Genomic DNA, 11,711 nt, shown 5'->3' with positions numbered 1-11,711 from the left:
CTAGGGAGATTGGGTATGACTACGAGGAATTTACACTTTAAACCCGTAGTTTTTCTAATTTAGTATTTCAAACCCGTAATTTTTATTTTCTCGCTGTTACTTCATCTCTCTCATTTCCACACTCTCTCTAGGCTTTCATTTCTTTTTATGTTCAAAACTTGAAAGACTCATATATGCCTCATATGAAGTCAGAATTCAAAAGTGGGACCTGGGATTTGCATGTACTCGGAAACTGCCTTTAGATTAAGCTTGATCACATTATTTGTTGTTTTGAATAAATTTAGAGCCGTGACAAATAAAAAGTGATAAACGTTTCCGTCATAATGTTGGGGAATGAATGAAAATACTTTACACCTTGATTGGAATATGTAGTCAAGTTTTTTCGCATAAAATGTGGAATCAAGTTTAAAAACGTGCGTGGACTTAAATGGAAAATAAAAATACATATTACGGAGAAAATTGAATATATTGTCAATGGCAACGAGTATAATTAATATTTAATAATTAAGTGAAGGCATTTATAATATTTAAATAATATGGTTGAGAAATCAGATGGAGGATTTCGTGCGATTTCGAATTAATGAGGCGGCGATTAGCAAGAATGATACATTTAATTGTAGAGCAATAAAACTTTTGGTGTAGCAAATAATTAACAACTAGTCGTTTTTTCACACTGGACGAGGTTGAAGTCATGAAATGAGCAGTTAGTAGGGGGAGAGAAAGCTATAGTAGAATTATGATGATGATGATGACAAAAAGGGATGATTCAACAACTGGGAAGCGGACCAGCGGTGGGCGGAGTCCTTGTGGAGGCAGCAGTCGAGGAAGTGGCGGAAGAGGGGGGAGGCGGCGGAGGGGGCCTGGGGGGCGTCCCCGAAGCAGATGGCGCACATGAGGGTGGCCCAGTCGGGGCGGTGGCCGGGCGGGAGAAGCGGGAAGTGGCCCAGGAACAGCTCCATCAGGGTCACGCCCAGGCTCCACACGTCCGCGGCGTAGGCGTCGGCGGCGCTGAAGCGCTCGGGGTCGAACCGCTCGGGGCTCATGTACGCGCAGGTGCCCACGTAGGAGTCGCACGCCTCCAGGGAGCGGCACACCATCTTGCTCACCCCGAAGTCGGCGATCTTGACCGCCCCCGAGGCCGACACCAGCAGGTTGGAGGGCTTGATGTCGCGGTGGACGATGTGGCGCGAGTGCAGCTGGGCCAGCCCCGACACCACCTGCCTCGCCACCTCCGCCACCCGCGCCTCCTCCGACACCACCACGCCCTCCAGCGTGCCTCCCTCCATGTACTCCATCAGGATCGCCACCTCATCCTGCTGCCACAACACCGCGTGGCACCGCACCACGTGGGCCCACCCCGCCTCCGCCGTGCGCACCAGGATGTCGCGCTCGCGCCCGATGCGCCGCCGACCCGCCGCGTCCGCCTCCGGGGACCGCACCACCTTCAGCGCGTACACGTCGCCCGTCTTCCGGTGCCGGACCTTGTACACTGTGCCGCCGTTGCCGTGCCCCACCACGTGCAGCCGCTCCAGCTCCGACAACGACGGCCACGCCGCGGACGACGACGTCCACGTGGCGCCTGTGTGGTGCTGCCGGCGCTCCGAGGGGGGGAGGGGCAGGTGGAGGCTGAGCTGGCGGCGGCCGCGGACTAAAGCCATTTTAAGTATGGATCTCCTTTTGATCTTTTTAATTTTTAATTATTAGAGAGAGAGAGAGGGCGTTTTGATTGGTTTGAGTGGATTTAAGGATATATATAAGTGTGGATAGTGGAGAGAGGAGAAAGGAAAGCACGAGGGATAGAGTTAGCCGGCTTTAGGAGAGAGAGAGTGAGAGGAAGCTGAGAGGAGGATGGGTCCAACCTTTTTTTCATTTTATTTAATTCTTCTTTTTATTTTGGTGGGGTTTCCACTTTCCACTTGTTTGTGCCCATGGCATAGCTAGCGTGCTCAAGGATAACGACTCCGGAATCCACAGTAAGACATTTTCCTTTACTTTGTTTTTTCTTCTTCATATTTGAAATTTCGAAAAATGTTTGGTTCACAATTCTAATTTTTTTTATACTAATTCTTTGAGTTTCAACTTTCCAATGTTTGGCTTATTTTATTTTTTTTTGTTCAACATTTTTGGCCCTGCTCTACTCGTATAGTACATGTTGAAATTGATCTCATCTTAGCAAAGAGGCACGTCAACTTTACTGAGGATTTAAGACTAAAGATCAGCCTAGAATAGGTTTTTTTTATGAAACTCTACAAATTCTATAGATTTCGATCATTGGATCATAAGGTAGAGATAGATACGTGTGCATGGTTAGTGTGCGACTCCCTCTAATACAGCGACATTAGACCGTCACAACCAACTAAACTCATCCTATAAAACGACACATAAAATCTGTCGTTTATTATTCATTAGTGTAAACATTTAAAGAATCATTTGGGGCCCTAATTTATTTACAAGTTCAGAGTACAAAATTCGCCAAAGACAACGACGAAGTCAAAGTCAGTACTTGACACTTTTCATTTGACCCTTGGTTTTTGCAGCGATTCATGTTAGTGAGAGCCGCAAGGGGGGGTGAATTAGACCAAGAGCTCAAACGCTCACTCAAGTCTTCGTTGCACGCGTTGCTTTGGGCAGTTAGGTGGTCCCTTAGATCCTTGTTCGCCGCACGGGGACGTGAGCTTTGTTTCGAACGCTTGGTCCTCCGCGCTCCGCGACACCCTAACTGGGACCAAGTTGGTAGGGGACGAGCGTCGGGAATTTTCTTTTTGGGAAACTGCTAGTGCGTTCTTTGTCCTTGTGTTGATAAATAGATTTAGATTATGCATTATTGATAAATAGATGCCTCCTCTTATCCATGTGTTGATGTTTTTGCTCATTGTTATGTTTATTTTCTTGATTAAAATCGTGAATAGCTAAACACATAGGAGGGGTGCGATGTAGTTACACGAATTTATTCGGTTAGTAGATTATTCTAGGATTGTGCGTAAATGTGGTTTGGTTTGTGGTAATCAAGAAAATTTGGGTGGTCAAAATCATTGTTTGGTTTAGCTAACTAGGTAGTGAATTTCTAGACTCATTTAGACACTGAGATGTGGTAATCGAGTGCGCTCAACTCGTTCTGTCACCACATACCTACATCTATAGATAGACGTAGGTCAAAATCATTGTTTGGTTTGTGTAGTTGTTTGAGTTCATGTAGCAAATGCAATTGTTTGTTTTAATAAGATTCAAGTCGAAAGGTGTAAGTTTGTCAAACGATCAGGCTCGTTTTCCCTCGAGGGATTAATGGATATTCAAAGAAGGAATTAGACAAAGTTAACCCAAATATAATAACCGTTACTATAATCCTTAGAACCGACCAATTCGAAGAACCCAATGAAATCGTGCCCATTTGCTCTTCTTATAATTTGTCAAATTTTTGTTTAATTTTGTTTTTGTTTGTTTTTGCATTTTAATTAGTTCAAATAAAAAAATAATAAAAAAATCTCTCGTTTTTATATTTTGCACAACTCTAGAAAAAACATTAAAGTTAGTTTACATCGAAAAATAGAACGAATTTTATGTGGGATCGATATTCGTGTTTTGCGTATATTTATTACTTGACGACATGTGCACTTGTATCATTGTAGCACGAGAGTTTTCTGCGAAAAGAAAATTCGTCTCAGTTACATCATAGTTTGACAGTAATCGAATGTATATGATGTCATCGTTTTAGCACTTCATAATTTATTTAAATATATTATATACATCTTAGTTTATGAGTAGTTGAATGTATATGATGTCATCATATTAACACTTCATAATTTTTTAGATTTTTTTAGTTATATAGTCATTTGACTTATAGCGATTTATATAATAGTTAACTTTTTGTTAATTTTATGTAAATAGTCACCTCAACTTCTTTACGGCACTTAAAAAAACTAAAAATATGCGAGAATGTTTTTTGATATTTTTGTCTTTTGAATGCCGTAAATAAGTTGAGGTGATTATTTACAAAAAGTTGGATATCTAAAATTTTTTTATTTTCGGTGGTTTATTTGGCTAAATTTTTATCATTTAAATATATTATATACATCTTAGTTTGGCAGTAGTTGAATGCAAAGTATATGATGTCATCGTTTTAGCACTTCATAATTTATTTTTTATAATTGATTTATTTATACAATAAGAAATATATAGATGTCATGGGCATGACATAAAAACATAAAAAAAAATTGGATTGATAAAGTAGTGCATAATGAGAATTATAATATTAATTTCTTTAATTTCGGAAGAACTATGCTGTTCGGTCATAGCAGCGTTGCATTGCATACTCGAGTGAGGATTGTTATTCCGTGTCCGGCGATCGGCACGTTGGCATCAAGAGTAAATCAGAAACGATTTCCGAGTGAGACTCGGTGGCTAAGTCATAAAATGGAGGCTAAAGGTTGTTCCGGTGAATCGGGGTTGGGTTTTCTGACGAAGAAACCCTACTCGCCCCCTTCCTGGGCTTCACATCTCAACCCCTTGCCCTCTCATGTCCTGTCTCTGGGCCACGTAATTAAGAAGATGAATTATAAAGCTCTTTCCTTTATCGGCTCCTCTTAAGTTAACACACGGCTTCTTCTGGGTTTGATTGAATCAGTTTCCAACTCCAATTCACAAGTGGAATCTCCCTAACTTGCCCGCCAACGCTCAAGTATGGTTGAAGGTAAATTGATACGGTTGATTGCGTGAATTTCACAATGTTTTAGGATGCAATGAAGTTGAGTAAATGTGAATTTAGCGAGACGATTTATCGGGGATGCAACTGAGTGGGAACAAGGTGAGGAAGCTGGAGTTCTTGATGTCGGAGGCGGTGGATCAAGGAGCCGATTGCATAATCACCGTCGGCGGAATCCAAAGCAACCATTGCCGGGCAACCGCGGTGGCCGCCAGATATCTCAACCTCGACTCTTATCTCATACTACGCACCTCTAAGGTCTCGCTCTTTCTCTCCCTCATTCTCATCTTCCCATTTCACCTCTTTTTGTTTTCATAATTAGCTGCTTGTGGACCAAGATCCTGGACTCACCGGCAATCTTCTGGTCGAGAGATTAGTCGGAGCTAATGTTCAGATGATTTCCAAAGAGGAGTACGCCAAAATTGGGAGTGTGGTTCGTCTTTTATACACTTTCTTTCAGTTTTGAGTATCATAATGCTTTACCATCTGATTATTATTTATAAATGGGTCTCAGGCTCTTGCTAATCACCTGAAAGAAAAGCTGATATCACAAGGGAGGAACCCTTATGTGATTCCTGTCGGTGGCTCAAACTCCTTAGGCACTTGGTTAGGCACCATTTTATATTTTTAGAACTTCTACCACAAGTACATATAAAAAGGAAACAACTTATGTGATTGAAAGAAAAATGAAAGAAAAAAAAAAAGTCATATTTTTCGGTGATTTCGCTTACCTCCACTTTTTTGTTTTTTGTTTCTCCATGAAACTGAATGTGTAGGGGATATATTGAAGCGGCTCACGAGATCGAGCAGCAACTTAAGAATTCCGAAATTAAATTCGATGATCTTGTCGTAGCATGTGGCAGGTTCCGCTCTAACCATTTTCTAAATTGATTTACTATTTTATAGATACTAGCTTATCCTAAAGCAGCAAAGTTTGTATTTGATGTTTATGAATTAATAGTCAAAAAAATAAAAATGCAATTTTTTTTACTATTTTCAGCGGTGGTACGATTGCGGGTCTCTCGTTGGGATCACGGCTTAGCTCTTTGAAGGCAAAAGTATGTGGCTTGGCTTGATCTAATTATGATAAATATTGATCTCGTCTAAGTTTGATTTCCTGGTGTGTTGTACAGGTTCATGCATTCAGTGTATGCGATGACCCGGATTATTTCTATGAGTATGCCCAGGGCCTACTCGACGGGCTCGGCGCTGGCGTGATTGCACGTGATATTGTCGACATTCATAACGTAACTCATGTTCATTGTACCATTTTTCTTATTGGGAAGGCTATTACAATGTTATGATTTGGACAGGCTAAAGGTGAAGGCTATGCCATCAACACCTCTGAAGAGATTCAATTTGTCAAGGACATCGCTGCAGCCACCGGTGTTATTCTCGACCCCGTTTATAGGTTTGTTTTTCTTTATTTATTTTATTCGGAATCTTCATTCTCTGTTCTGTCTCTTGTTTTATATTTTATTTTATTGTAATAGTGGGAAAGCTCTATACGGACTGTTGAAGGACATGAAGGATAAGCCGGAGAAATGGGAAGGTCGAAGAGTTCTTTTCATACACACGGGAGGCTTGCTTGGGCTGTACGACAAGGTCGATCAAATGGCTCCGATTGTTGGAAATTGGCATCGAATGGATGTCCAAGAATCTGTTCCTCGCAAGGATGGTACCGGAAAAATGTTCTAATGACCTACTTGTAATTGGTGTGTGCTCACATTCTATTGGCACTTCTGCACATAAAAATATAAATGGCTTTTTAAAGCTATAGCCCTAAAATTATGCCCGGATTTTAATTCTGCCAATGTGAGGTTTGTGCCCTAAAAATAAATGGCTGTTTTTCAGCTAAGCTTTTTTCCTTCTTTAGGTTTATACTTCAAATTTAAGAGCCATACAATTAACCTTTAATTTTTAGGGGGTTTAGGATAGCCATTCATTTTTGGTAAAGGATCAAAAGAGACCCCTAAGCCTAGAGATTGAGCTCTCGAGTATGCGGTTGCTGGTCAAGTTCATGAGCATCAATGATTGTTGTGTAAGATTTCGAGGATTCTTCTCAAAGATTGGGGACTTCGACTAGTGAGTCTTTTGTTGGAGCGTGCCTCATTCGGATTCCAACAATCTGCTTCATGATTATTTTCAACGTCTTATTGGCACATTCTTATTGGCACATTCTCTGCGAGAAGAAGAAAAAAGAAGTAGTAGTAGAAGAAGAAAGAAGAGGTGATGATAACTCTCACTCCAACGATTAATCAAGTTGATGGAACTCATGAATACTTCGTTAATGTATCCTTTTTGTTTGAGGTGGCATTTCGATCTCCAGAGTTCATCAAGACCCTCTTCCTTCTTCCATACCACCTAAAGATGCACCGATTTTAAGGACAAATTATGTCATCCTTCTTCCATACCACCTAAAGATGCACCGATTTTAAGGACAAATTCTATCAAACCCGGGGAGAATGATGCATATCAAAGGGATCTGAAATTTATGGCAGCTTGGGGTAGGAAAGTCGGAAATTAACATGGGCTTAGTGAATTTCATGTGGAAATTGCCCGATAAAAAAACTAAATGCTATGCATTGAGGTATCAAGAATTTGGCCGAATTCTATCATTTAAGGCCTCTAATTGACACTTTACTATTTTCAGAAGTTTCTTTTAATTTTGAATATTTAGCTTTAATGTTGTTTAATTCCTAAATTTTATTATGGATTTATTTCTCTTTACTTGTTTTTCTTTTTCTTTTTTTTTTTTCGTTTTTGAGATTTTAATTAAATTTTAGAGTACTAATGTTCTAAAGAAGATTTGTATGAATGGTAAAAAAAAAATCTCCAATTTCTTTGTTTTCGATAGTTTTTGTGAATCAACGAGTTCGATACACCTTTAATCTAGTATTCGTGCGTGAATAAACTAATTTTAAGAAAGAATTATTGACCGATATTCGTACGCAAATCAACGATTGTGGTTGTATATCCTTTACACTGCCTCCCACTACATATCACTCTTACTTGTGTATTGAGATTGGGATCCTTATAGTACGAATTTCAAGTTAAGAAATAAAGTGACATTTTCTTTTTTTCTTTTTAGTTAGGTAAAAGTGTTTAAAAAAAAGTGATATAGTTAAATAGTTAATTTAAAGTTATGAATTTGTAAAATAGTCAAAGTTTATCTTAATTTAGTGAAATAACCAAAACGTACAACAATCTGGTTTAAAAAAAAAAATTTGATCCCAAGATTCATTTTTTTTTAAATGTGATAAATCGCTTATAATAATCGTCAAAAATTTTAATCTTGGTTGTCAAAAAAATTTGGAAAATACAAATTTAGATATTTTGCTGAAAAGTTGAAACTTTGACTATTTTGCTAACCAATAAGTTTCAAATAGTTATTTTGTACCATTTTTTAAAAAAATAAAAATAAAAAATAGCATGGGGACCGCAGAATAAGAAAAAGGCAGGGATGTTTACGTAATTAATTAGGAACAAAATCGTGTCTAGGAGTATAGGTGTTTACATAGTCACACACAGAAACTCCATAAAATAAAAATAAAAGTCTGTTAATTAGCTTCGCGATTAAGCCAAGAATCAGTCCCTCTCATCGAAAATGGCGTTGCAATGGATGATCCTGACTTACGTCGTTGCGGCGGAGGCGGCGATGGCTCTTCTGTTGACCGTGCCGTGGCCGAAGCCCATCAGACACCGCTTCGTCTCTCTCGTCTCTCTTATTCTTCAGCCATCTCTCTTCATCGTTCCCTTCGCTGCTTTTCAGCTCCTCGGTCTGCTCTCTTTGCCTCCCTTGGATCTAACAGATTTCACTTTTTACTGACCATTTCTTGATTTACTCGGCTCTAGATATCTATTGGAAGAGCGAACACCGATTGACCTGTAGCTCTGAGATCTGTACGGCTGCTGAGAGAGACCGCTCTGAGAAATCGGTCAGTTCTTCTTTCTGCCTCTTCTGTAATTTCACTTCTTTTTTTATTTCACACTAATAATTGATAGCATGTGAGTTTTAGCATATTTCTATGCCAACATCTAGTGCGAATTGTGTAACCCGAATTAATAAAGCACAATGGGAATGAAGACGTTTTGGAAGATGATTAAGTGAAAATAGCGATGAAAACACTGGGTGTTGTTTTTAGATGAACGTGTTTATCAGATTGTGTTGTTTTTTACTTGGTGGTTTTAAACTGGCTTAATATTGTTGAAAGTTATTATGGGTTGAGTAACTGGAAGAAATATGGAAGTGTTTGATACACGGATTAGGAAAGAAAATTCTAGCTCCAGATGTTGCATTTAGCATTGCTTTTGTTCCTTAGGTATGGTAATTTGGTTTCTAAATTCTAATACATAAGGTTGGGCGTAATTTGTTGGATTCAGGGCATTGCTTGTATCTGTAGATCAAAAGACACCACATTTGATGTTACAGAATAAATGCTTGTAAGATAATCGTAGAAATATAGATGATGTTTTTTGGGGGGTAGCTATAGTACTTTGATGATGTTTGATTCCATGTTGATCTTTTCGGTGATCGTTAGTATGATAAGGATGGTGCAAATAGTGTACCAAATGAAACGGCGCTGTCATCTTTTAATACATTTTATGAGATTTGAGGGTTTCTTGGGGACTCGTTTGTTTCTTTATGCAAAATCCATGTGTGTGGAGAGTTTGCTGGAGAAAAGTTGGTATTACTTGGGGAATTCTTGTATACTAGGACTCTCTAGATAATAGATACAGATAATTTATAGTGGAGATGTAGTAATTAGATTTGGCACTGACACCAACGTGTTTGTTATATGGGTTATTTTTCTGCCCGAAATCTTGTACAGAAGATGATCATTCTCTACACTAGTCATACTTGTGGCAGCAACTTTGCTCTCTCGAAATCTTGTATTCATTTCTCTGCATACTTTGCTGTTTCAACCTTTTCTTACTAACTTGATAGCGCATGACTTGTTCCATATTAGGGTTCTATTTATGCCAAATTTCTTCTGTCTGACAAAGTTGAATCCTTTCCTTGTTTCTTGGGGTGACAAAGATACTTTACTGATTTAGTCTTTTAGTTTTTCCTTCTTTTCCTATTTTACTTCTATCTTTTACTTCGCTCACATTTGCTTATATACTTTCATTTATTATAAAAGTATGCAGTCAATATTTTTCTGGGTCCATATAACTACAAGAAGAAAAGTTATGATCTTGAAAAATGTTCTCTCCAATTCTATCATTTATATATTCCTTTCTTCTTCGAATTTCCTTTTCTAGTTCCGTTTTTTGGACTCGTCTCAACTTTTCTCGACTTTTTGTATGGATGATAGATATCTCATCTTGTAAATCTTGATTTATTACTTGGGAAAACTAGTTATCTTATTTCTACTTTGTTTTCTTTTATGAATCATACAATATTTAAATGAACATGAACGTTTTGAGGAAGCTATAATTCCTTGATGGGTCAGTCAACCTTGTGAATATGACTAAGTACTGTTTATCTTTATGTTTCTGTTCCTTGTAAAGCCAACCACATGTAAATGATCATTCTTAATGGGTGTACTGACTTACCTTTCGAAAAATGAGCATTTGATATTTCCTACCGACTATGTGTTCTCTTAGAAGACTAGGAAAGGATGTGTTATATTGCCCATATGATCAGTTGAATTAGCAGAGACACAGTTTCTCGAGTAACCTCAACCCTATAATCTACGGTTATAGTAAATCACATTTTTTTAATCTATGTCAAGTATGAAAACGAATCATATAGTAAATCTTCTCAGTTATCTGCACAATCATTTCTTCAATTAGATATCATGATTCTTATTCCTTTATCCGTATCTCCTAATTTCCTCTCCCATTGCATTCCCTTACTGAAAAGTAGTAAAACCGCTGGATAGAACCTTACTCTTCTGCATTTTAATCATGAAATCTGTCTACAGATGGCTGATTAAATGCAGATATTAAAAATCTTACTTCTGGATTTCTGCCTCTTATCATGATATAGGAGTTCTAAGCTGTGGATTTCACTGGAATTTTTTCTTTTTTTCTCTTCAGATCTACAAAGCTCAAAGGAATGTGATTCTTTGTTGCGCTGCAGTCATTCTCTACTGGTACGTAATCCCAGAAACTTGAGGCTCCTTGAATACCTTATGGTTACATTTTGCCTTTAATTTTCATATATAAAAACAACCATCTTCACCGTTCCTATTATTTGATCTTAAATGTAAATCAAAACAATTTATAATGGCAGGTGCATTTATCGCATCTGCAAATTCCACAAGGACGTCCAGAATCTGGAAGAAGTGGAGAAACGCTACAAGGATCAGTAGAGTTTTTCTCAGTAGCCGGCAATAATATTTTGTAAGATTTAGATGCTTATTTTCTGTCTGGAGATCCAACTTTTATAACAAGTTTTATAACTTATACCCTTGTTTCTGTGTTTCTCTGAGTCACTTTTGATTATGAAGTTTATGTACAATCAATCATATGTAAGATTTTACATGGTAATTTATGCGGTGTTCTTTTCTTGTCATTATGGAAGATGATTGGATGATTTTGTCAACAGACCTGGAAGCCGGCTTGCTTTCGTTTCGTTTCCACGTCCAAATCTATATTTACTTTAAATGAAAATGTTTTAAGATACAGTCGGACATTGTAAGCAATGGTTCTTTTTCATTAAATTAATCACAAAATCCTGATCAACTTTTGTTAAACGGAATTTTTCTGAATTAAAACTAACACGATATTCTGATATGGTTAATTTTAACCAATTATTTTTGGTAAAAATATTTTATTTTTATTTATTCAACCAAAAGCCCTCAATCTCCTCTCTTTTTTTTTTTTTTTTTTTGCTGTCTATATTCTTTCTTATTGAACTTTATGAGAGTTGGTTTAACTGCCCTAACTAGCGATGTTAATGAACAAGACGTACTTCTATTTATTGACAATATCTTTCGTTTTGTCCAAGCGGGATCCGAAGTATCCGCTTTGTTGGGTAGAATGCTGAACTTTGAACTCAAAA

General features: G+C 38.0%; 3 protein-coding genes across 3 annotated transcripts; 2 read left to right on the top strand and 1 right to left on the bottom strand.

Annotated features, from left to right (window-relative positions):
* Positions 1–499: 499 nt before the first annotated feature.
* LOC149384577 (mitogen-activated protein kinase kinase 9-like) lies at positions 500–1,953 on the bottom strand. The gene has a single exon (XM_089628636.1). The coding sequence runs from the start codon at positions 1,656–1,658 to the stop codon at positions 735–737; it is 924 nt and encodes a 307-aa protein (XP_089484762.1). The 5' UTR covers positions 1,659–1,953; the 3' UTR covers positions 500–734.
* Positions 1,954–4,222: 2,269 nt separating this feature from the next.
* On the top strand, positions 4,223–6,566 carry D-CDES (D-cysteine desulfhydrase). The gene is made up of 10 exons (XM_089628635.1): positions 4,223–4,533; positions 4,622–4,687; positions 4,763–4,957; positions 5,022–5,132; positions 5,214–5,305; positions 5,476–5,562; positions 5,700–5,757; positions 5,833–5,946; positions 6,013–6,110; positions 6,193–6,566. Exons 1-10 carry the CDS (start codon positions 4,276–4,278, stop codon positions 6,395–6,397), a joined length of 1,284 nt encoding a protein of 427 aa, XP_089484761.1. The 5' UTR covers positions 4,223–4,275; the 3' UTR covers positions 6,398–6,566.
* A 1,629-nt stretch (positions 6,567–8,195) lies between these two features.
* LOC149384575 (uncharacterized) lies at positions 8,196–11,222 on the top strand. Its single transcript, XM_089629654.1, has 4 exons — positions 8,196–8,478; positions 8,555–8,637; positions 10,745–10,800; positions 10,941–11,222. Exons 1-4 carry the CDS (start codon positions 8,307–8,309, stop codon positions 11,017–11,019), a joined length of 390 nt encoding a protein of 129 aa, XP_089485780.1. The 5' UTR covers positions 8,196–8,306; the 3' UTR covers positions 11,020–11,222.
* The last annotated feature ends 489 nt before the right edge of the window (positions 11,223–11,711 follow it).

Source organism: Urtica dioica, chromosome 10 (genome assembly GCF_054948205.1).
Source record: "Urtica dioica subsp. dioica isolate 48M chromosome 10, U.dioica_male_clone48M_v1_H2, whole genome shotgun sequence".
NCBI classification, from domain to species: domain Eukaryota; kingdom Viridiplantae; phylum Streptophyta; class Magnoliopsida; order Rosales; family Urticaceae; genus Urtica; species Urtica dioica.
The sequence above is the reverse complement of the archived record's forward strand: the minus strand, read 5'-3'. Positions and strand labels throughout refer to the sequence as shown.